Below are 27,119 nucleotides of genomic sequence, written 5' to 3' on the forward strand. Positions count from 1 at the left end.
GATGTGGGGGTGGCTCTAATGAATGAGGGTGAGATTTGGAAGCTTCTGGTGTTGCTGTTTGCTGATGATACAGTATTGTTGAGTGAAGATGAATGGGAGTTGCAAGGTTTGGTGAATGAATTTGGGACAGTGTGTAGGAGGAGGAATCTGAGAGTTAATGTAAACAAAAGTAAAGTTATGGTGTTTGAGAGGAATGAAGTCACAGAGTGTGCAGTGAGGTTGGATGGCGAGGATATGTAGAATGTGAGAGCATTCAAGTACTTGGGTAGTGTGATGAGTAAGGATGGAACTTTGGGGGATGAAGTGCGTGAAAGGGTACAGCAGGGAAGGAAGGTTGTTGGTACACTGAAAGCAGTGATAAGAAATAGGGAGGTGAGTATGGAAGTTAAGAAGTCACTGCATGATAGTATTGTGATCCCTACCCTGACGTATGGAAGCGAGGCATGGACCCTGCAAGAGGGGAACAAGTCAAGAGTGAGAGCAGTAGAAATGAGTTACTTGAGAGGAGCATGTGGAGTGAGATGGAGGGACAGGTTGACGAATGAAGAAGTGAAGGAACGTTGTGGGGTGGATGTGGTTGAGAAGATTAGGAGAAATACACTGAGGTGGTTTGGACATGTGAAGAGAAGGAGAATGAAAGACTGACTAAGAGGGTGTATGTAGGTGAGGTGGAGGGAGGGAGAGGGAAGGGTAGACCAAGGATGAGGTGGAGGGATGGAGTTGAGAGGTATATGAGGGAGGGGGGGATGAGTTGGAGGGAGGGTGTCAAATGGTGGGTGACAGAGCAACTTGGAGGCGTTTTGTTTGCGGCCACCCTTTGCGGGCTTAGGGCGTCGGGCTATAGACATATAGATAGATAGAACTATTATGGTGAACAAACTGCACTGCAGAGCCACATGTAACTCTTTGACTTTTTACAATACAGTACTCATTTCTGCTCATATAAACAGAATGCAAACTAACTTCACATCCCCATACTTCACTATAGATAAGAAAGAATGTAGAAGAAATTGGATTAAGCTTCTGGGGGTAAACTTCTGTGCTACCATGACCACTAACATAACATCTTAAACTGAAATTCTGAACTGATCAGTGGTATAAATGAAGCTCAGACCTGCCAGTACAGTTTGCTACAGGTAATACATGACAAGGCTGATGCTGTGGCTAGTTCCATAAGCAAAAAATAAGTAAACAAATAAATTGCCCAAAAGTAAGATGAAAATTTGAGTACAGTATCAGATGAAAAAACAAAACACAAAGCATGAATTTCACAGGCACCATACGCAAAGAAGTAATGCATACTGTATGGTAATACTTTACATAGAGTATATACTGGAAGCCCTTATTATATGCTGGTCATGTGTTCCAAAATACTGCAACTATTCCCATACAACTGGTACTGGGTAACTGGCATCACTTTTTATAGTCATCACAGGTAGAAATACTCTTTTTACTTTAGCCTGGTGTGGTAGGCGAGGGCACCCATCATCCATTCACTTCAAGCCGTGGTGTCTACTTCCTCATTCATGCCCATCATTTTTTCTGTGTCTGTCCTCCTCTCTTCGTACTTCTCCCATCTTTCCTTTCACTACTTACTACTGGTACTCTTCTTTCCACTTAAGGTGGTCCTACACTGAGTGGCAAGCCAGATGGTTTCTGGTAACTCAAGAAGCTGTTTACAACACTGGGTGGTAACTACATAACCAAGTAATGGGGTAACATGGGACCTGCTATGGTGCCCTTGTTAACTGGGTGGATATGCAAATGCAGCATCCACCCAGGAACCAAATCTCCACATTAATCCCCATGTCTCGCAGCTGTCAGCAGTATGGGAATATCAGTTCACTACAAGGGATGACCCTGCAAGGGAGGATGCTTGCCTGGGATTGATGGGTCTGCTGACTGACAGGAGTAGGTCAACAACTCTAACCTGATTTTAAACTGCCATCTCCACATCTTGAATGCTGAGTTGCAGTAACAGATTAACATTAGAAAATTAAGTTTGTCATGAACAAGTGCTATGGAATGGATGCAGAGCTACAAGTGTAGTATTCTCTCTCTGTCACAGACCTACGTAATATAAGTCACAAAGCAGTGAAAATTTGGGCCAAGTTAAGGTAAAAAGGATACTCGGTATAGTCAGTCCACACGTAACAAGGCAGTACTGTAATGGTGGAAGGTTAAATCTAATGTGACAAATTTACCAATATTTTAATTTTACCTCAGCCTGTCCTTCAACTCTACCTCTAACAATATAGATACATTCCTCACTTGAAACTGCACAGCAGAAGATACTTTCATACTCAGTTACAGTACCATACCAATTAACACATATTATCACTTGAAACTTTACAAATTACTATAGACTACAATTATAAAACATGTTTTCTTATGTTTGCAACCTCTCTATTTGGCAGGTAATGAAGCACATTTACACACACACTCACACACACACACACAAATATGTCCAAATGTTAGGCCTGGGAGATACATCCACAACTCTTCAGCAAATTAATGTATAGGCATGCTGTTGAAAGTTCTAATTTTGTGCCTTCTATTTCCCTGTTTTCTGAACCTACCTCACCCCATCCTAAGGTGGAAAAAATGAAAAAATACGCTGATGATGATGATCATATTGATGGCCCCCTTAACCAAGAGTAAAAAGCAGATATCCAGTGCATCACAGCCTATTCTACCCACACTCTTTATATTTTCTTCTTGCTAATGCCAAACAATTTATTTAGCTTAGATAAGACATCTACAGGCTATAAGGGTCACAAACAATGTCAGACATTAAATTACGTAATTCAACAGAAGATATTAAGTCACGAACATCAATGGTAAGACATAAGATACAACTTACATGTCATATAGCATCTTACAATCAGTATGATACTGCAAGCCACAGACATACAACTTCAAGATAATGCAGATAATGGAAGCAGTGTAACTATCTCGAGAAACTTCACATAAAATACAGTATCTTATCTTCTCGGTACAGTACCAGTACCGTATTCATACATAAACTTATGCCACATCCTGACGCAAGTGATTTCTGCTAAGTTGTAGCTGGAGACAAAACTTTGCCTAATGGGTCCCATTCCATCTCCTATACCTCTTCCTTTCCTCTTCTAACTTTCTAAACCTATGAGACACCTGGTTTAGTATTAAGATGTGCTCTAACTGATGCAGTGAAATAAGCAAACTTTTGTCCTGGCTGCACCTCAAAGGTAAGGCTAATTGTAGATGAATTTTTATTTTATTCAGAACTTTGGTGTTTGGTGGTGGAACTCTTCCGTCAGGGGTGACCGAGAGTGAACTGGTTGCTACTGTTCTTTTTAGATGCACTTCACTCCCACCTGTCTGATCGTCTGTCAACTAGGATACCAAAGTTAAATGTATGCAACTCTTGTCCTGTGCAAGTACGTAAATTAAGGTACTGTACCGGTACTTCATTTGGTCCTTGTCAACGCATTAGCTTTCTTCAACATACCCCACTTTCTCATCGTCATTTCCTATACCAAAACTATTTGATAATCCCATCCCTATCACTCCTAGCATTTGACAACCAATATCTACCTCAAAAATGCTACATTCAATTCTCCATTTATATATGTGATAACTAAAAATTGTAATGATACATAAAGGTATTTCTTAAGTAGTCTGCCTACCTCAAAATATCTCAAGATACCTTGCCTCTGCTCTTCATCAGTGACCTCAGTGAAGGAAGCCAAAATCTTTGACAGTACTCTTTATGGTGCAATAAATCTGTCCCACAAAATACAGTAAACCATTATTGGTACTATATACCAGGCATGAAGCTTCAACAGTATCCTACCCTGATAATTAACCTATCTCTGACATGACTGAGTAAAGACTGGGTTATCTTTTAAACCACTGAGCCCGGGAATATTGTTTTTGATTTATTCTTGCCATTTCCTGAAGGATACATTCAGCTTAATATACATTTTAGGAACCTGAGGGGTTGGATATAGTAGGCTAGCTGTAATAAAACCCAACAAAATGTGAGGTTTTCCTAAATCAAATAAAAGTCTGGCAGCATCAAGAATAAACTAAATGGATGTCATCCAGACTGAAAGGGTTCATACTGTGAGCCTGAGGTTTGATGAACTTGAGACCTACTTCAACTCTTACACAATACATAAATGCTACATGACAATTAACATCCACTGAATTAAGTTCATACTGCTGAAATACAAGAAACCTACAGCTTTCAGACCAATCCAGCTCCAAAGTCAATCCATCCTGAGTTGTTTCATCCCTACTAACCTAACCTGACCTAACCTAACAATCTAAGCTAACCTAACCTATTCTAATCTACCTGCAGCAATTTCGGGATAAATGAGCTTTGGAGACAGACTAACCTGTTACTGAACTGAAAACATCAAACAAATAAAGATTATACAGACAAAGGTACCATACAGTATGTCAATGGATGAATACTTATAAAGAGATCACATTAAACAGCACCAGTACCATTTCACGATTATATATCTTATTTGAAAGTTTCTTTTTGAATGTATGAATCAGTTTTAATCATTCTAATAGCATACACACACTAACTGCTGGAGCGAAGTCATTACAGTACCACTTAAAACAATACAGTAATCCCTATACTATCCGGACGCCCACTTTCCGGACATTGTGGGCCTGGACCTTCAGAACCCAAAAATGACCAAAAAAAGAAAAAATCCCCCCAAAATCCAATTTTTTTTCCCTCCCATAATTTGAAATTGCCATGCGGGGCCGAACAGCTGTTTACACCACGGCCCCTTTACCCCTTCCTTCCTCCCCCCACCCCCCTTCCCTGTCAGGGTTGCCATTTGGTATTTTTCATTACCAAATGTGGGCCAATTTGGTAATGAAAAATTCGTTTGGTAATGAATCTGAATAATGAATTACCAAACGGATTTTTCACATGTATGAGGATACACAGGATGGAGATAGTGGATTGTCTGCTCTCTCTGATTAGTAGGCTAGCCTACATAGCATGAAAACAATCAACATGCTGTTAATTATAAGGAGAGTGATTACATGTATTTCCACATGTGTATATAATTAGTGAAGAATAAATGCTTCCTTTAAGAATTTGGTAATGAAAAGTTAAATTTGGTAATCAAAACTGAGGAGTTTGGTAATGTGGCCGAGTTCAGATCTGGCAACCCTGTCCCCAGCTACTGCCTAACCTTCGTTCAGGGAAGACGTCCATCGTAATTGATGCCGCACATGCTCGTTTTTGTGAATAAACAGTGAATAAACTGCAATACCTCGCCACTAGACCACATGGGAATTTACAGTGTTGTGCAGTGTTAAGAAATTAGAATTTAGAGTGCAAAGGATTAAGTGTGGAGTGCAAAGTGGCAGTTGAAACTGGCGTGGTTCAATAAAGAAGAATGTGCAGTGTTAAACAGTTATAACTCACAGTGCAAAGAATTAAGTGTAGCACAACACTGGATTACTGTCCATGCGTCAAGAGCATTTTCACAACTAGCAGAGCCTTTGAGAGTTAGAGGAGGTGGCCACAGACGTGCTGTAAGTACAGTACCCTGTACACTGCTAGGCCTAAGTATTTTCCATACTCACTTCTAATTCCTCATTCTCTGGTTCCTTTTCATTTATTTCATGCTTTATGTTCATTATTGGTGTGAATAGGGTCTTAAATAGGTTTAAATAAGTGCTATGCATGTTCGGTAGGGAGTTATTTAGGTGGCTTTCAAAGTTAGGCTGGGTTAGGGTCCTCAAGTACCAGTCCAGCAGTCAGAGGCCCACTTTCTGGACGGGACCACTTTCCGGACATGCCTTTGGCTCTATTGCATTGGATAGTGGAGGGATTACTGTATTTTTCAAAAAACTGTTTATACTTAATAATTATCAGTTCTAGCACATATCTAGCTGTCTAGGAAATTACATCTGCATGCACTCACTCTAAAACAATTACAATGAAAATCTGATAGATCTGTGTGATCTACCATCTGAATCCTGCTCTGCATTTCTCCCAAATGCCAAGTCATTTAGAACTTCAATAAAACCGAGTTATATTTGATCAGTACAGTACTGGGAAACTGCATCATTTACTGGAAAAAAGGTTAATTGTCAAGAACAAGCAGTAGCTAGATGGTATGCTGTGGTCACCCATGATGAATTAGTGGGACAGGTATATGGAAAATTACACCAATCGTCTTGCTTTTGAAGGCTCAAACATGCTTCCATGTGTCGGCCTTGGTCACCTAATGGCAGCTCTCCATTATGCTCGATCCATGGCAGCCTCCCTGTTCAGTTCCTTAATCCTGAGGTCACACTTAACAACCTCATCCCATTTTTTTCGGTCTACCACTCGCAACCCCACCCCCAATATTAATGCTTCTCACTTTCTGCACACCATTATCATCCCCCATCCTCTCCACATGCCCAAACCACCTCAATCTACCTCTCCTCATCACAACACCAATACACTCCAGTCCCATCCTACCTCTCAACTCTTCCATTATAAACCCTGCTCCCCAAGGCCTTAAGAGCAGAGACACAATGCACATCCACCTAATCATTGTCATTACTGTACGTCTGAGCCTGCGAATATCCTCTTCCTTTACGGCCCAAGTCTCACTACCATACAGTATTACACTCCTAACACATGCTGCATACAATGATCCCTTAGCACGTAGGGACAGCCGTCTCAAAGTCAGGAGAGGCAACACCTCCCTGAACTTCTTCCAACCAATTCTCACTCTAGCCACAGAGCTAGCTCCTGCCCCACCTCCAGCACATAATATGTCTCTCAAATAACAAAACTCTTCCACACACTCAAGAGACTCACCAGCAAGTTCAGTCCTTTCATGCTTTGACAATCTCCACTTGCTCTCCCTGACACACCACACACATCAAATCAGCATTATCTCGCAGTCTACCTCTAATACCACTACAGTAATCCCTCTACTATCTGGATGCCCACTTTCCAGACACCCCACTTACCGGACATTGTGGACCTGGACATCCCCCCCCCCCAAAAAAAAAAAAAAACTGAATTTTTCCCCACCCATAATTTGAAATTGCCGCGTGGCGCCGAACAGCTGTTTACACCACGGCCCCTTTACCCCTTCCTTCCTCCCCCCACCCCCCTCCCCTGTCACGGTTGCCATTTGGTATTTTTCATTACCAAATGTGGGCCAATTTGGTAATGAAAAATTTGTTTGGTAATGAATCAGAATAATGCATTTACAAACAGATTTTTCACATGCATGAGGATACACGGGATGGGGGATGGTGGATTGTCTGCTCCCTCTGATTAATCAGCTTGCCTACATAGCGTGAAAATAATCAACATGCTGTTAATTATTAGAAGAGTGATTACATGTATTTCCAGTTGCATATACAGTAACCTCTCAACTAACGCGAGGTTAAAAAATGCGCTTTCGTTTTAACACGAGCACATATTTAAGGAGATATGTTTAACTAACAAGGGTTTCTCGATGCAACACGACTTTACACATACGTGACGGTTTCAAATTAGCCGCGCGTGCCTTGGACAGTCCCGAGCTGGTAGACCGTGTGTGGCAGTTTATGCATAAATACAATTTTTTATTTGTCTGTTGCTTAAACTGGTTTTATTCGAACAATAATAATTGAAAATGAAGTTTGGCCCAATTCTGAGCAATTTGGCTCATTTTCGGACAAAATTTGGCCAGGAAAGCAATGGCAGATCTAAACTGTTACAACTTGATGCTGCAGAACAGAAAGAAGAAAACCACTCAGACCAAGATAAAGCAGTTCTTGATGAAGAAGACAGAAAACTTAAGGGAGTTATCTTCATCACCAGTAGCACAGGAGTCAGAGGAAGAGGAAGATGAAGGACAGCAGAGTGAGGAGGGACAACAAATTCAGGGTGGGGAGCAGTGGGAGGTGGGGAAGCGGGGTCAGGAGGGACAGCAGCAGACGACGAGTGATGCATAGATGAAGTGAGGCTGTGTGTTGTTATTGTTTGTGACCTACTTACTGTAATGAAAATGTTGCTTTTACTGTAGTGTTTTTATGACCTACTAATGCATTAATAATGTTGGAAGTTAAGAAGTCACTGCATGATAGTATTGTGATCCCTACCCTGACGTATGGAAGCAAGGCGTGGACCCTGAAAGAGGGGAACAAGTCAAGAGTGAGAGCAGTAGAAATGAGTTACTTGAGAGGAGCATGTGGAGTGACTTGGAGGGACAGGTTGACGAATGAAGAAGTGAAGGAACGTTGTGGGGTGGATGTGGACGTGGTTGAGATTAGGAGAAATACACTGAGGTGGTTTGGACATGTGGAGAGAATGGAGAATGAAAGATGACTAAGAGGGTGTATGTGGGTGAGGTGGAGGGAGGGAGAGGGAGGGGTAAACCGAGGATGAGGTGGAGGGATGGAGTTGAGAGGTATATGAGGGAGGGGGGGGTGAGCTGGGGGAAGGGTAGTCCAATGGTGGGTGACAGAGCGACTTGGAGGCGTTTTGCCCGCGGCCACCCTTTGCGGGATTAGGGCGTCAGGCTATAGATAGATAGATAGAACTTTCACAATGCCGTGAATGAAGCAGAATTGAAAGAAAATCCACGTAAAAAACGAAAACAGTATGTATTTGGGGAGAAGCAAACAACGCTTCGGCCCAACTAGGGCTCAAATGTTGTTTATTTCTCCCCAAATATACTGTTTTTGTTTTTTACATAGATTTTCCTTGAAGTTAATATTGTTGCTTTTAAGTTTAGAGCAGCATAATTCCCCAAATGGTTAGAATTTCCCAGAGTCCAGGAACATAACCCCCAATATTAGCATTGTTTCTTATGGGAAAATTATGTTTAAAAGACGTGTTTTTAACTAACGTGACCTCTCCAGGAACCTAACCTTCGCGTTATTTGAGAGGTAACTGTATAATTAGTGAAGAATAAATGCTAGCTTTATGAATTTGGTAATATAAAGTTAAATTTGGTAATGAAAATTGAGGATTTTGGTAATGCGGCCGAGTTGCGAACTGGCAACCCTGCTTCCCCCTCACCAACAGTTATTGCCTAACTTCGATCGCGTGTAGATGCTTATCGCAATGGATGCCACACGTGCTCGTTTTTTGTGAATAAACAGTGAATAAACTGCAATACCTCGCCACTTGACCACATGGAAATTTACAGTGTTGTGCAGTGTTATGAAATTAGAATTTAGAGTGCAAAGGATTAACTGTGGAGTGCATCCTGGCGGTTGAAACTGGCGTGGTGCAATTAACAGAAGGTTCAGTGTTAAACAATTATAACTCACAGTGCAAAGAATGACTGTAAGTGCAGCACAACATTGGATTACCGGTACTAAACGTGCTTCAAGAGAATTTTCACCAATGCCAAAGTCTTAGAGAAGGCGCCCACAGACGTGCTGTAAGTACTCTGGCTGAAGTACAGTCACTTCTAATTCCTCATTCTTTGGTTCCTTTTCATTTATTTCATGCTTTATGGCATTATTGGTGTGAATAGGGTATTAAATAGGTTTAAATAGGTGCTATGCATGTCCGGTAGGGAGTTATTTAGGTGGCTTTCAATGTTAGGCTGGGTTAGGGTTCTTAAGTACAAGTCCAGGAGGCTGGGGCCCACTATCCGGACAGGACCACTTTCTGGACATGCTTTTGGCTCTATTGCATTGGATAGTAGAGGGATTACTGTACACCTCTTATGCACCCACTTATCACAAACACTGCACATGATGGAATTACTTCCCACGCCCATGTGGCAAATTGCACATGGCCACTCTCCCTCTTCTTTGACAGTACCACCACCAACCCTAGATATCATCACTTTTGTGTTATCTGCATTTATTCTTAGGCCCATGTGCCCCATACCATCTCTCCACTTCCTAAATCTTTCCTCGGTCTCCCTTTCATTCTCTGCAATCAACACCAAATCATCAGCATATAACATCTTCCACGGGAGTCCACTTCTGGAGTCAAGTGAGAGGGCTTCAAGTACCATGATAAACAAAATGGGACTCAAAACTACACCCCTGATGTACACCAACATTCACGGAAAACTCATCATTCAAATCTCCATTCATTCTTACCTGGGTGTGAGCACCCACATACATAGCCATAACCACCCTAACCAGCCACTCCTCCAAGCCAAGCATTCTCATTGCCCACTTCACCACCTCTCTAGGGACTCTGTCAAAGGCTTCTCCAAATCAACTAAAACAAAATAAAGATCCCTTCTCCTACCAATATATTTTTCCTGAAGCTGTCGAACAATGAATATAGCATCAGTGGTACCCCTACCTGGCATAAACCCAAACTGCATCTCATCAATATTCACTCTTTCTCTAATCATACCTTCCAAAACTCTCTCCATTACCTTCCTTATCTGATCTAAAAGCTTTATACCTCTACAATTTCCTCTTTCAAGGCCATCACCCTTCCCTTTATACACATTTACAATTACACTCTTCAGCCAATCATCTGGGACAACACACTCATAAATAATCCTATTTATCAGGTCAGTGACTAAACTCACCCCTATATCACCTGAGGCCTTCAACATTTCGGCAGTCAACCCAGACACACCTGCTGCCTTCCCCACCTTCATCCTGCCTATTGCCTCACTCACACAGCATCAATCAAAGGCCAAGGGCCAGACACTGGATCTGCTGGCTCCAAACCTTCCGTCCCAGTCAAATTCCTCATTCAACAACCGGTTATAATGCTCTCTCCATGCATCTTTAATATCCTCACTGTTCACCACTACCCTTCCTTCATCATTCTTCACACACTGCTCACCTATAATATCCCGATTATCCCTCTTCACCTGACCTGCCACCCTAAATATCATATTTTTCCTTTCCCCATGATTTAGGTTATCAAGTAATTGTCTCTGTGACTCAGACTCTGCCCTGTATACCTCTCTCCTAGCCCTACGCTTGGCAGCCAAATATTCCTCTTTGCTACCACCCTTCTTCCATTCCCGGAAAAGCCTTCTTTTCTCCTTAACTGCAGCTTCTACACCCTCATCCCACCACCAACTTACTTTATGTCTTGGTGGTCCTCTTGTCCAACCGCATGTTACATCAGTAACTCTCAAGAAATTATTCTTGAGGGCTCTGTACTGTTCATTAACGCCTCTGTCTACAGCTCCCTGTTCAGCCACCACTCTCCTCAACTCGCTATAGAAGGCATCCCTTACTACTTGGTTTTTCAGCTTCCATATTTTCCTCCTAGGTACATAAATCCTCTTTGTCATCACTTGTTCTTTAAGCACCATATCACAAATCAATAGTTTGTGCTGCTGCACGCACTCCTCACTGCCTATTACTTTAACATCCCTCACTAACCTCCTATCGGCCTTCCTAACCAGAAAATAATCTATTCAACTGCTATTTCCCCCAGACTCATACGTAATTAACCTACTGTCTCTTTTCCTAAAATATGTGTTGCACACAATCATGTCCGTTCCGTCCCCAAACTCGAGTATCCTTTTCCCTTCTGCATTCCTTATACCATACGCACATCCCTCAAGCACTCCTTCATAACCTTGTGCTGCTTCACCTACATGACCATTTAAGTCCCCTCCCAAAATCACTAATCTCATCATCCCGCATACCACCCACAACACGTATTAAATCAACCCAAAATCTATCTTTCTCTGCTACATCCAATCCTGCCTGTGGTGCATATGCCGATATAATTGCAGCTATCTTTCTACCCAACAGAATATTCACTACCAATATCCTATCGCTTACTCTAAAAACATTCATAACATATTTCACCCATTTCTCTGCAACCATCACACCAACACCTCCATATCCGTCTGTCCCCCCCTGCCAAAACAACTTATAGCAACAGTCCTTCCCAACAATCTTTCTGGCTGATCCACCCCTGTGCCGGACTTCCTGCAAACACGCCATATCCACCCACCTCCTACTGAATGCCTCAACGACTTCCCCCGCTCTTCCCCTCAAATTTCCTACATTTCATGAACCCACCCTCATCCCCTTGGGTGATTTACTGTCCTCAGGCTTGCTTTGAAACTTATTTTGTTTTGTCATCTTCAGTATTAATAAAGGGGGATAGACATAGAACAGGCCCCACTCACTGCACAGTCCCATGTCCAGGCAATGGATCTGGGACCCCTAGCCCACCAGCTTACCAGCGGCTGTGGTAGTGGCCTCGGGGCACCCAGCTGCAGGGACACCCTCCAAGCACGCCTTGGCACTGCAACTATCCCACCATTATACACCCACTGATAGGGTAGCCTCTTGGGGCGCTACTCCCAGGTTCAGACCCCTCTCTATTGGGCGGAAGTGGCAGCCTGGGAACCGCAATGCCCTGTACCCTCTAGCACAGGCTCGAGCCCCATCTCACCCTGGACCCATGATCTATGCCGGCGTAACCCCCGCCACGCCTCCCCCCAGAAGTCCGCCACTAGGTAGTGGGGGCAAAGTTTTCTGGCCGCATGCCCTTGCTGGCGCCAACCCCTGTAACGTAGTGGGATACGTTGTGTGAAATGTAAAGTGCATGTGGTGTAGTGCATAGATAGTTAGAGGAAATGTTTGGGAGAGTATGCTGGTCTACTCTCCATGCTACTGTCACACTGAAAAGGTCAGCAAAGGGAGATGGTTAGATAGCTAGTGAAACAGGAGCTTCAGCTCTCCCTATCACCAGCATTCCCATTTCCCTCGGGAGTACTACAATGTTCGGCCTGTGCTACAGCCTCCTCCCACAAGTTATCAAGTAAAAGTCTCTGTGACTCAGACTTTGCCCCGTATACCTCTCTTCTAGCCCTACCAGTGGGAAGTTTATATGCTAGCTGCCATCATTATGACTTACTCTGCATTAGTTACTGGAATAAAAGTCCTGTAGCTACTGAATGGGCTCATACAAATAACCTTAAGAAAACTGACAGTCATGATACAATAACTTGATTGTAAGACAAGTACTACAGTACGAATGAAGAAAAAAAAAAATCTTGATTATTCATAAATGAAAAAATATGATGCACTAATGTAACAGATACAAACAAGAAAATCATTATCCTACTCCATAGCAAATGATCACAATTCCTCTATTACAGTACTAAATCCAGTTTACTCCTACTACAGTACCGGTACCTTCCTTTCATACCAGCCCTTGTCACTATTACCGGTACAGTAAAATTCCAATATTTCGGCATCCAATTCCCCGGCAAATCTGACATTTCGGCAGTTTTGAGAAATAGTCCCATTTACGAAAATCTCTGATCGTTCGGCAGATTTTCCGATTTTTTTCATCAGCCTTGAAATTCTCCATGAGGCTCGCCAGCTAGCTACCCGCCTTAGTGAGTGAGATAGTGGAAGTGATGGAACGAGTCTACCACTGCCATGAAGCTCAGAGGCTAGCTCTTTCTCCCATAGCATAAAAGAAAGGACAATCATGTAGTGAGTCTAGCATGGGAAAGAGAAAGCTACATCCTCTGCTGCTCCATCCTCTCCATCACCAACAGCAGTCTCTGAACCTCAAGCTCTACTGCCGCAGCAACAGGGAGAAGAGTCCTTAGAGCCTGTTGCAGGACCCTCTACTGCTGGGGACTTCTTCCAGCAGTAGCAGACTCCAATCAACCCCTTCTATTGTACATATGTAAATAAGGAACCTACTATAAGTTTAGGTAGGTGCATGTGAACTTGTAGGCCTACTGTACCATTACATTTATATACAGTATGTTCACTAATTTCTTTATTTTTCATATTCATGTATAGTACTGTATTCATTACAGTATTGTACAGTATCAAACAGTGTACAGTACTCTCTCCAAACAAATTTGTAATGATATGAGTAGTGATGATAGTGTTCACCGAAACATATAAGGTACTGAGTGGGTAGGGTTTTGATAATTTGGCAATTTTGATTTTTCGGCACTTGCCTGGTCCCATAGATGCCGAAAAATCGGACTTCTACTGTATTTAGTATTAATTACAACCTTTTCCCACTTTCAAACAATAGGCTACTGCCTTACAAATTAGCAATATGAAGCAACCACCACTATGATAGCCTAAATACTGTATTTTGCTTTGGTTACCACCACATAAGCTAATCCTGTCTAGCTTTGGAATGACCCACAAAAGTGAAGAGTTATCACAAACAAGTACCGGTACCGGTAGCATCTTCTTCTTCCTTTTTTTTTTTTTTTTTTTTTTTTTTTTTTAAATATCAGCACTAAACATCATTCTGGCTAGTGCCAGCCAATTTTGTCTAAACTCTGGAGAGATGCCCCATACTAAACGGGTTAACTGCACCTACAAACCTCAAAGTCTTGGTTTGTAAACCTGCTGGGGATGTTGAGCAAAATGACAGTAGTTATGTCCATATTAACTTCATGGATGAAGGTTGTGAAAGTTCAAAGCCAAGATAATCATTGAATAGCTAATAACATCTTCAAGTATTTGAAAGTGTTGGTGCTGCGTTCAGGCTGCACCAAAAGCGAGATTCCCAATGCCTAAAGTACAGTATTGTATTTTAATTCTGATGTTCAAACTGTGTATGGTACCGGTATGCAGTGAAAACATTAACTACACTAAAGCAAGTCTGAATCCTGAAGTGCTTTTTTAATGCAGGCTATAAATCTCTTCATCTCGCTGACAGTTAGTCATTGAATTTTTGTCCTCATGGAACATACAGGAAAGCATGTCTGGGCATGAAGGGGTTAAGAGCACCAGGTCATTGTGAAGTTTAGGCACTCCTCAAATCAAGTCAAAGGTAAGTGTACACAAAATGCTCCCGTAATTACAGCATTAAGTTTAGTTGTACAGCTTTATTTACAGTGAATATAAAGGTATACCAAGATATATGATACCCCTAGATGCGATACCCAGGCTTAGCAATGTGGGTAACCACAAGGCTATATCCCGCCTAACGATGGCCAAACCCCGGTTTAACGATGGGTTTAGATTTTTTAAAAACCAATTTTGATGATATTTTAGACTTAAATTTTGCATTTAGGTTGCTTTATAAACTGTTTTTAGACATATTAATGTGTTTTGGTCATAGGTGGGGTGAACATTGTCCTTTTGGGGTACAGTTTACTAAGTCTGATTTTTTCCACACTTATTTTTGATGATTTTCATACCGTTATTTTATTTTTGGGTTTAGGTGAGTTATAAACTGCTTTTAGGCTTAGTTTAGCTTATTTTAAAGGTATCTGGGGGTTTAGGTGAGCTACAAACTTGTTTTGGGGACTCATTTGGGTGGGTTTAGGACATAGTTGGGGGGGTAACCCAAGGTTCAAAAATGCATCCCTATACTTTACATGTTAAATCTACCCCAATATATGATACCCCGCCTAGCAATGGGTTTTTACTTAACCAAATGCATCATTAAACTGGGGTGTACCTGTATATAAAAACTAAACCCAACAAAACAAAACCTATCAGTCAGTCACATACTTCAGTCCTAACCCTGGCATCCTTTTTGACTGATATTTGGTGTTTTAGTCCCCAGTAAGTTCACATCAACAAATTCAGACCAAGATATTCTGGACAAAATTCACAAGTCCAAACATTTTCAGAGTAACTTGCCCTCTGATACCAAAAAATGTTCTTATCAATGGAGGGATACTTCACAAGGATGGGGACTGTATCTTATCTAAACAATTCAAACATGCTCCCATAAGCTGAATACAACTGAACCATTGCTCTTACCAAGAAAATATACAGTATGGTACCATTAGGCAATTTTATCCCAATTTTACTCAAGTATGAAAGGCCTCTCATAAAGAAGAGGATAACAATCTAATCTTTCCGGGTGGAAAAGTCTCTCCCAACTGATTAAAATCATCTTGCAGCATTAAGGGAAAATATTAATAATCAGACTGAAGAGTTTATTATAGAAGGATGACTGACTAAGAACTGAGACAAAACCTAGAAGCATTGGAAAACTTATCAGGAAAGGTGTCACACATTTAGGCTTTTGACAGCCACGCTGATAGGAAGTCATCAAGTTTGACTGACTAGAGCAAGATGAATTATAAGGACCAACTGCTTACTGTGCAACCTAATCATCCATGACAACATACTCTGTTCTGTTACAAGTCTTTACAATGGCAACAGTACAGTATATTAATACCTGAACATATAAAAACTAAAAAGTAAAGAAAATGAAAGACAGGGACCTTTTCCTGGCACTGCAGTGAATGTTGATTGAGAACAGACAATGACAAACATGTTAAAAAAGGAACACTAAAGAATACATGAGATGATTGGAAAAAAACATGAAGTTACAGCAAAGAACAATGATGGAGAGGTTCAACTCTTCACCAACAGTAACTTGCATGAATATTGGCAAGTTCAGTCCACCTCCATATTCTATCTATCTATCTATTGCCAGACGCCTCAATCCCGTTTGGGGTGGCCACAAACAAATCGCCTCCAAGTCGCCCTGTCCCCCGCCATTTCACTCCCCTGCTCCCAACTCACACCCCCCTCTCTCATATACCTCTCCACCCCATCCCTCCATCTCATCCTCGGCCTCCCCCTCCCTCTTCCCCCCTCCACCTCACTCACATACACTCTCTTCGTCAGTCTTTCACCCTCCATCCTCTCCATATTAAAAAAATAAAAATAAATAAATAAATAACTTAAGAGACAAATTCCCTGGGAAAGCCTTCAGTGCCAACCTTGGAAAAAATAAATAAATAAATAAATAAATATTGTGGCTTTCCATCAGACTATTAATTTTATCTGCTGTTGTTGTTGTTAGTATTATAGTCCCAGGCTCATCTGAACATAACCTAGTGTACTGTTCACCATAGATGTCCTTCTCCTACAACAGTCTACCATCTTCCTTTCAGGGAACTGAGAAGATGGGAGACATTTGTATAACCATGCACTGAGGCCACCAGGAATGTTGCTGCCTACCTAAGAAGGAATCCCTCTCCAGCATGTGTAATACAGTAGTCGATCCATAAATATGGCTGTGTAACTACCTTGCTTAACTACCAATGCTACTTCAAATATACTGTGGTCTGGAGATTTTAAAACTTTAAATATAAAATACACCACTGGATTGAAGAGGTTAACAAAGCTACACCTTGTACTGTAAATGAAAATTCCCTATAGGAAAAAAATATAATGTATATATATGTATATATAAATATATATGTAAATATATATATGTATATATATATATATATATATATATATATATATATATATATATATATATATATATATTAAAGTGTTACCTTTAAGCAGTGGCAGCGGCTGTAACTCCACATCATTTGTGGTGCGGTAGCGTGACGACCCCTGGGAACGCTTTGGTTTCTTCTTGAGGGACCGCTTGGCGAATGGGTCTATCCGATCCACGAAGGTACCCCCACTCCCCGACATCCTGGCAGCTGTGTCCTGATCTCCGACCCCACGTATGTTTCCACCCCCTCACCCCTCACACCCGCATCATCCCACCCACAACAGACAGACAGCGCCCCTCCCACAGCATCACACTGGGGAAATAAAACAGGAATGCTACCACACCAACCGAGTCTAATTGTTTATGCTGGTAGCCTTGATGCCTCTTTGAACTCCAGGGAAGGGCTGAAGTCAGGGGTCAACAACGAGCTGGAGTGGTGAGCAAGTACAATGATTCACAACTGGCAGTTTACTTCAGTTCACAGAAAAATGTTCCCACAGTCACTAGCTTAGTGATGGAGTAGAGGTGAGGAGGTATGGTGCTCTGGGGAGGGTTAGGTGGGTGTGGGATGTTGTGTGGATGTGTTATGGAGGTGAGGATTATGTGGTGGGGAGTGTGGGGAGGACTGTGTGGGAGTTGTAAGGGCCGGGTGGGAGTGGGGTGGGAGTGTAAACAGTCTGGCTTCTGCTCCCACACACCCACTCTTGTGGCCCCTCTCCCTCTGGCTAGTTACCCTCGTGCCCTCCTCTCACCTGGGCGTCTAGGAGAACTAACCACCTTGCCCAGTGCTGGTGCTGTGTGGTGGTTGTGGCGGTGTGGCAGGGTGAGAAGAGCAACACACAGGTACAACTAAGAGGTACAACTCAACACACTCCCTGGTGCCACTATTTCTCCTCGGGCCTCCAAGTCTGGGCCTCACACCACCTCGAGCACCATTACACGATCTCCCTGCCACTAAATCATCCCTCTAGTTCATCCACGGACACCGGGGTTATTGGTAATTTCGTACAAATCCATATCTGAAAATAACCTGATCCTCGTCTCGAGTTTCGTGAGAATGTGCGAGGCTGCGCGAGAGAGGAAGTCTGGTGACGTCACTATGGCCGCCGGTTCCCCCCAACTCCCCCCGGCCTTCCCCAATCCTCCACTACCCCTCTCCTACCCTCCAACTCCTCTCCTTACTCCCTTGTCCCTTTCCTCTCCTCCTTCCCTCCACGCAAAACCTCATCTCATACACCCCATTCCCCTTTCATTATGCACTTTTCTCCAGTCTGTGCTAAGAGCATTGATGTTTAACTATGACCACTAGATGAAATAAAATGCACTAGAAAACAGAAATGACTGCCAAACGGGTGTCATGATCTCAAGACCCGCCCTCATATTTCCAAGTGACGTCATTAAATACGTCACATAGCCAGCCTTCGCTAATGTCTTAAAACATCCTTGTTTTTCACGGCGGTGTCTTCATCTGAGCTGGATAATTTTAATATTCAGTGAGTAACGTTTACAAGCTAATAAGAAATCGTCGTTACAGTCTGCGAGTATATATTCAGTATTTCATTCGGATATCATAGCTCACCTTCCCTAACATCCGAACTTTCCTTATGATTTCACCGCCTAGTCTCTTGTAGTTTACTATGAGCGGTGAACCTACAGAAGACCCTATTCATATATAGTAATCTCACCAAGTCAGCCTGCATTCCATTTATCGCGCTATCAGGCTTTTCGTGCGCACCCTACCCAATGACTCCATCTTATCGCTCAAGCCCATTTGCCTCGCCAGTAGTATATATATATATATAAATATATATATATATATATATATATATATATATAAAAAAAAATATATATATATATATATACGATTTTATTTATTTACAGACATTTGTAAATTACAGTACCGTTAAATCGCACATGTAAGGGAGTTCCTGAGTGATTTTGTAACGTGGAAATCCACTAGCCGGTCATGCGTGCACAATTTCCGAACATCAAGTAAGTTCAGGTGCTAAAGAGGGACACCTTCACATGGTGGTACCTATATAGCAGGGTGGCTCCGCTGCCCCGATATATATATATATATATATATATATATATATATATAGATAGATAGATAGATAGATAGATAGAGATAGATAGATAGTGGTAGGTGGTGGCGACCATCATCCACTCACTTGATGTAGTGCTGCCTACTTCTTCCTTAGCCTTTATCTTTCTTTTTCTATGCCTGCCCTCCTCTCTTCCTATTTCTCCCATCTTTCCTGTCACTTCTTATTAAAATGCCCGCCGCCGGACCTCCCACCTTGCCACCCCCCACCCCACCACCGGGCCGCTACCACACCACCACCCAAGGAGGACACAACGGTGGGGCTAGTGACCCAGGTCAAGAGGGTCACCGGGACACTACTGTCCTGAGCCCCTGTTCCCCGCAACTGCCCCAACACCAGGTGACCGGAGAAAGTCAACTACCTTGCGGGCAGGACAACCATCGTCAGAATTGGGGTGGGACTGAACCAGATTCAGTCCCAGGTAACACCGTGTTGACGGCTATTGTTACACCCTCAAGGGCAGGAGGCCCAAGGCTACGGCCTAAAGAGTGTACCAGGGTAGAGAGACCCTCGGCTGCAGCCTTAGTACACTCTGGAGAGAGAGTTGCCCCTGTGCATCCCTCTCCTGCTGTTCTATCCTACGGGAGCAACACTGCGCCGATGGCCCCTATACATGGCGGGGAAGGAGCAGCCAGTGTACTCCCTTCAGTTGCTCCTCGTCGGGAAGATCAGCTCCTGGCTACGGCCAAAGTACGTACCAGGGTAGAGAGGCCCTTGGCTATCGTACGTGCAGCTTTTCCCTACTACGGGAGCAACACAGAGCCGACGGCCCCTGTACCTGGCGGGAAGGAGCGGCCCCTGTACGCCCTTCAGTTGCTCCTTGTAAGGCGGGTAGGTTTACGGCCCCGGTCAAAGCACGTACCAGGGTAGAGAGGCCCTTGAAGATAGCATCAGTACGTACCGGAGAAAGTGTGGCCCCTGTGCCCCCTACTCCTGCTTTTCCCTACTACGGGAGCAACACCGCGTCGACAGCCCCTATACGTGGCGGGGAAGGAGCGGCCACTGTATGCCCTTCAGTTGCTCCTTGTACGACGGGTAGGCTCACGGCCACAGCCAACGTACGTACCAGGGTAAGGCGACCCAAGGCTCCGGCCTCAGGACGTACCGGAGAGGACACAGGCTACGTGAATCCTTCTCCTGCCTCTTCCCCCTGTGGGAGCCCTTCGTCACCACTCGGGAGCGTTGCCCCAGAGGTGTCGCTAGAGTGGTGGCAAAAGGCCCGATACCAGACCTACCTCCTATGCCTGGGAGATCCTTGTTCCTACCCAAGACCCGGCAGAGAAGTTGCCGCAGCCCAGCCCTGTCGGTGCCTCTCCCCATAGGCGCCCGCAGTCCCAGGACCCCCAGGCCAGACCCATAGTCTCCCGACAAGGGCAACCCAGGCTCCCTCACCCCACGGAGCCAGAGACGACAGGCCCGACTCCACCAGCTGTTCGGCTCCAGTCCCGAGGGCCACCTCTCAGGTCGAGGCCCCCAGACAGGAGGGCCTCCCTGCACCCCACCGACGAGGCTCCGACTCGAGGGCCACCTCTCAGGTCGAGGCCCCCAGACAGGAGGGCCTCCCTGCACCTCACCGACGAGTGGGACCCGGGCAGTGACTCCCCTGCGGGTAGTATATTGCCCTCTGCAGTCCGGGTCCCCCTAGGGTTCTCCCCTCACGCCCCTGCTACGGAGTGAACATTACCCAGGAGATACAGGTAAATAGTGACGCCCCTTGTGCCGAGAACAAACCAGGGGAAATAACAGTGAACAGTGACCGAGTGAAGACCAGTGTAAAACCAGTGACAGTTACTACAGTATTAGTCCAAAAGAACTCAGTGCCCGGCAGGACAGAGAATGAACATTAACGTAATTGTATGAGTCCCCAGTAAAAGAACTTTCTGTGACTGAACAAAGACTAGGGTGCGCGGGCAAATCAAAAGCCTGTGTATACAGTAAGTGTCGCCGCGACTAAGTGACTGTGTCAAGTGTCGCGATCCGCACCCTGTCTTATTTATAGTAGTATTTCCCCCACGGACTTTTAATCTTGTTTATTCCCTTTGTTTTCGATTAAGTGTATATCCTGCCTAAAAGTGACATACGGGTAGTAACATATATAATTCAGGACATCAATGTATGTGCAATGTATTGTGTACTAAGCGTGACTGTATCTTGTGGTGTTGAAGGTTAACTCTGTGTCCCTGTCTCCTGCATCTCAAATATCACTCTGTGTTTTATTGTAACGGTTAGAATTAAGGCAATAGATGTGTTAAGGTATACTGCCTGGTTTTTATGTCCTGTTCCTTTGTGGATGCTTTACTTCCGGTCCGGAAAGAGGACCCCGCTTCAGTCGCTAGTGTTTTTGGGACGAGAAGTCGACCTAAAAACACCAGCATAACACTTATTTGCTTTTCTTTCCATTACAGGTGGCTTTACATTGAGTGACAAGCCAAATGATTTCCTGTAAGCCAAGAAACCATTTACCACGCTGGGTGGTAACCATATAACCGAGCCGTACGTGCTCCCTACGTGTCAACAAGTGGGTTGGTGGAAGGTTAGTGCTCCTCCCTGTAAAACAAATAACTCAGAGTCAAATGGCCACCCCTTGCGGGATTATGGCGTCTGGCAATATATATATATATATATATATATATATATATATATAGTATATGTCCCTCAACTCCCTATCCCCCGAAAGGCGGTGGTGGACTGCAGAAGAGCAGTTTCAGTCTGCAATCCACTGGGTTCACATCTAGATCAACTTAGGGCCACAAAAACAACAAAATTACCTCATTTCATTTACTGACAAGTTATTTACGAAAAAAATCCAAGTAATCGTCATCCCGATCCACTCCCCCCCCCTTCCCCAAGCAACGATGGTGTGAGGTATGGTCCGGAGAGGTAGAAAAAACTGATAGAGAGAATTAATCAATAAGATGCCTGTAGACCATACTCATTCACTCACAATTCAAACCCGGGGAATCCTGACCCCACCTTATCCACGTGTATGAGATTAACACTGCCTATGTCACCAGACAATAACAGAGGTGACTCCTGCCATACGCTCTTCTACAAAATTCTTCCAACCAGCTCGATCCCCTGTCAGTTACCTAGCTCATCAACCTCCAATCTTCGCTTTCTTACATATTCCTTTACCACATATGTAACCCATCTTGGGCTACCACATTCCCTCCCACCTTGAAACTCACTCAACTATACAGGTACCCATCTCCTATTTACACTGATTCTCCTGATGTAACCATACCACCTAAATATATACTTCAGTTCGTATCCAGCTTCCATGCCTCACACGATATTTCACAAATCACATGATTTTTAACCGGTCAACTTTCTGTAGTCCACACATTCCTCACTTAACCTCGTTTCCACTGATCTTACTTTTGACTTTTCATTGTCATGCCACACCGAAATCTCACACCCATGTTTTTGTGGGTGCCAAAACTTCATGCAATTCTCTCGCACCTGATGTACCTACAGTATAGTAGTCCTCAGTTTTGTATCAGAACATTCAGAATACCAACAACTGTACTTTCCTTGCTAATTGAAATACCCGCCGCCACCGGACCGACCACCCCGTCACCTCCCACCCTCACCACCACCCCAGGAGGACACCACGGAGAGCCGGATCACCGAGACCTGGGGCAAGAAGGGCGCCGGTGCTCCACTATCCTAAGTCCCTCTGTCACTCAACCGGTCCGACAGAAGCTATGCCGGCGAAAGACACAACCCTGCGGGCGGGGCAGCCTTCACCAGGTTCGGGGTGGGACTGAGCCAGATTCAGTCCCAGACAACAACGCGGTAACGGCCACTATACGTGCCGGGGAAGGAGTGGCCACTGTACGCCCCTCAGTTGTTTCCCCCTGTAGCACCGCCACAACGGCCACTGTACAAGTGGGGGAAGGAGTGGCCACTGTACGCCCTTCAGTTACAGCCACATCTGGAGATGGCCTCGGAGTGTTAGCTATTGAGCGCACTCCAACTGGCAAAGGAAGGAGGAGTGGAACTGCAATAATGGCCACTGTATGTGTCGGGGAGGGAGCGGCCACTGTATGCTCCTCATCCACTACCTCCTTCTACGGGAGTAACACCGCAGTAACAGCCACTGTACGTGCCGGGGAAGGAGCAGCCACTGTATGCCCTTCAGTTACTTCCCGTTGGGCAGGCAGACCAGCGTTAACAGCCACTGTACATGCCGGGGAGGGAGCGGCCACTGTACGCCCCTAATCTGCCTCTTCCTCCTTCGGGAGCAGCACCACCACAACGGCCACTGTACGTGTGGGGGAAGGAGTGGCCACTGTACGCCCTTCATCCGTGATTCCTGGGGTCCTCCTGGAGAAGGAGGTCCCTTGCACGGCCGGATTTTCACCTCTCGGCTGCGTGGGATGCCCTTTACTTTCTTCCTCCAGGTGTGGTTCCCCGGAGGTGCTGCCGGAGTGGTGGTGCAGCCCTGTGTCAATCCTGCCGCCTACCCCTGGTCGGTCCCGGTTCCTGACAGATGCCAGATAGAAGAGGTGCCGCAGTCTGCCCCTGACGGCGCCCCTCTCTACAGGCGACCGCGGCACCCGGGCTCCCAGACCAGATCGGTGGGCCCCAGAGCCAGGCCGCTTGGGCTCCACTCCCTCATGGCTCTCTGCCCGGAATAGGGGACAGGCCTGCCTCCTGCAGCTGTTCGGCCCCAGCCCTGAGGGCCGCCCTTCAGGACGAGGCCCCCAGGTCAGAGGGTCTCCCTGCACCCCACCGACAAGGTTCCAGCACGAGGGCCTCTCAGGTCAAGGCCCCCAGACGGGAAAGCCTCCCTGCACCCCCCTGACGAAGAAGGCCCGGACAGTGACACCCCTGCGGGTAGTGCACTGTCTCCTACAGGAGGTCTCCCCAGTAGAGCCCCCTCCCACGCCCGGGCGCCTCCTCTGTTAAGCCCAGGAAAAAAGGGCAAGTAATGACTTTAACGCATCTCATGTGCCTTGAAAAACCACAGAGACGGGAGTGAACAGTGACAGTAAAAGAGTAGGGCCAGAATAATATAAGTGACACGCAGTGAGACAAATACCTGGGCGGAACAGAAAAGACTAGTAAACACGGGTACAGAGACATACGAAAACAGTGAGAGCGAGAGGAAAAACTAAAAGTTTGTGAACTGTGTCTCCGCGACTAACTATCCCGAGTGTCGCGACTCGAGCTCTGACAAGTTATAGTAATATTCACTCTCTCGACCCCTGGCCCTCTTTATCCTTGGGGCATCTAATTTAGACTATTAAATGCTAGTTCTGCCTATGGACATAATACAGGTATAAAGAAATTACAACTCACCATCGACGTATAATTGCAGAACTCCACTCTGCCTGTGCTGTGTGATACATTATATTGAGAAGCTAACTCTGTAAACCTGTCTCCATCATATCCTGTGACTCTTGGTTTTTATATCGTAACAGTGTATTGAATTAAGACAATAGATGTGTTAAGGTGTACTGCCTAGGTTTTATGCCCTGTTCCTTTGTGAGTGTTTTATTTCCGGTCCGGAAAGAGGACCCCGCTCAGTCGCGGGCGTTTTTAGGACGAGGAGTCGGACTAAAACCATCCCGCATAACACTAATTGTGTTATTCTACTTTTCGCTTCCTCAGCACATTTACATATTTTCATCTCCTTTGCACATTTACGTTATCTCCTCTCGATCACTGCGCTCACCAGTTCGTCTCTCCATTCACCATCATATCGCACCGGGAGTCAACTTCTTTCCCAACAAGGCGATGTGGATTAAGCATGACACCCTGACACTGAGGTGACCTATCCATGGGACAGCAAGCTGAATCTGCTCCTCGGTCCATGGCATCTTGCTGGGTGGTTTATACTGCCGATTAAGGAGCTTGTGGCATGTGCGTGAAGGGAAAGACCCATTGTGTCAACCTTGATTGTGATGTTTGGAGTGCCTGGGTGCTTGTAGACGTAGGAGATGCAGTAACCCAGCAGATATGAGGGGAGGGGGAACTGTAGATGATAAAGTGATCGATGTGATGATGCATGCGCGCACACACACACACACACACACACACACACACACACACACACACACACATTTTCCTCATTAAACAAGGTCACCAGTGAATGGGAGATAAATAATGCCTCTCTAGAGGACAGGAGATATAAACAAGATACCTAGAGTGAAATACAGCATAGTGTCCCCGGGAATGCCCAATCACCTCCACCAGGGATTCAGCATAGTGCCCCCAGAAACTCCCCCACACCTCCGCAAGGACCCCACGAAGGAGCAGCAGCAGTACACCGAGACTCGGCGTGACAACGGCACAAGCCAGCCCAGGCCGTACGCCCCTATGACTCGGAGCCGCCCCACCGTCGCCATAGCAGGAATCCTCCACTACCTTCCGGGCGAGGTTCCACCAAACCATCTCAGGGTGGAGCTGTCCGTCCAGCTCCGATCAGCGCCCCTCAGGAGTTGGCCTGTAGCCACTCCCGTCTTCTACAGGAGTGTGCCAGTAGCCTCTCTGAAGGTGTCTTCCCTCTTGGGATGGCCAGTAGCCGCCCACCCCTCGTAAAGGATTCGGCCCAACACCGACCTGAGGGTAATCAGGAGACGGCTGGTAGCCGCTCCACACCCTCTCCTGAAGGAATTGGCCTCTAGCAGCTCCCACCTTCGTCAGACGGCCGGTAGCCACTCCGAAGGCATTGCCCCCGAGTTGGCCTGTAGCCGCTCTGAAGGCATTGCCCCTGAGTCAGCCTGTAGCCGCTCCAAAGGCATTGCCCCCGAGTCGGCCTGTAGCCGCTCCACACCCCTCCTACAGGAGTCGGCCTGTAGCTGCTCCCACCTTCAACAGACGGCCGGTAGCCGTTCCGAAGGTGTTGTCCTCGAGTCGGCCTGTAGCCGTTCCCCACCCCTCCTGCAGGAGTCAGCCTGTAGCTGCTCCCACCTTCATCAGATGGCCGGTAGCCACTCCGAAGGCATTGCTCCCATGTCGGCCTGTAGCCTCTCCTCATGCCAGCAGAAGGAGATGGCCTGTAGTCGCTCCCGCCTTCATCAGATGGCCGGTAGCTGCTCCGAAGGTGTTGCCCTCGAATCGGCCTGTAGCTGCTCCCCACCCCTCCTGCAGGAGTCGGCCTGTAGCCACTCCCGCCTTCGTCAGACGGCCAGTAGCCGCTCTGAAGGTGTCCCGAGGTGCACTGGTTCATATTCCCCCTCTCAGGCCACAGCCAGTAGCCGGGCCACGGTGCCTTATGGTCGCGCCCCTGGGAAGCCACGGCCAGTAGCCGGGCCACGGTGCCTTATGGTCACGCCCCTGGGAAGCCACGGCCAGTAGCCATGGCCAGAAGCAGTTGAGAGCAGCCCTGCCGCCCCAGCGTGAGACGAGTAGCCTGACCCCCGACGCAGTGGACGTAGGAGAGTACTGGAGAGGCCCTATCGCCTCCCCCGGCCTCTGCTCCTTACACCTGGCCCTGGAGAAAACCCACCTGACGGACCCTGACACAGACCGGTGCCGCAGCCCCTCCCTGACGGCGCCACCTGGCTCTGGGGGCCGCAACCCTCGGGAACTCCAGGCCCTCCCCAGAGCACCCGGGCAGGACCTCACTATGCCCCTCAGGCGGAAAGGCCTCCACCTCCGGCCGAGACCTGACCACAAGGTTCAGGGAATTGTTCAGCCCCAGTCCTGAGGGCCATACTCCTGTTCCTAGCCCGGAGAAATTGGGCCCTTTCGCCACCTGCAGCCCCGGACGAGAAAAAACGCCCTTGCGCACCATCCCATGCCCTCTCGGCACAACCTCCCCTGGCAGTGCCCCTGCCCTGGCAGAACTGTCACCGGTGTGTCTCCCCGCCGCATCCGCCGCCAGTGACTTGTGAGAC

General features: G+C 45.8%; 1 protein-coding gene across 1 annotated transcript in view; it reads right to left on the reverse strand.

Moving 5' to 3' along the window:
* Positions 1-18,216, reverse strand: part of wdb (serine/threonine-protein phosphatase regulatory subunit widerborst) — a 138,374-nt gene extending 120,158 nt beyond the window's left edge. Inside the window, exons 1-2 of the mRNA XM_080280528.1 lie at positions 18,195-18,216; positions 17,220-17,592 (exon numbers count right to left, since the gene is read on the reverse strand). Of these exons, the coding sequence (XP_080136654.1) occupies positions 17,220-17,364 (145 nt within the window). The 5' untranslated portion in view covers positions 17,365-17,592; positions 18,195-18,216. The remainder of the gene's footprint in view (positions 1-17,219; positions 17,593-18,194) is intronic.
* Positions 18,217-27,119: the final 8,903 nt, after the last annotated feature.

The sequence above is a fragment of the Coenobita brevimanus genome, chromosome 85, assembly GCF_032717465.1.
Source record: "Coenobita brevimanus isolate Jiangsu-jjx chromosome 85, ASM3271746v2, whole genome shotgun sequence".
Taxonomy (NCBI): Eukaryota; Metazoa; Arthropoda; class Malacostraca; order Decapoda; family Coenobitidae; genus Coenobita; species Coenobita brevimanus.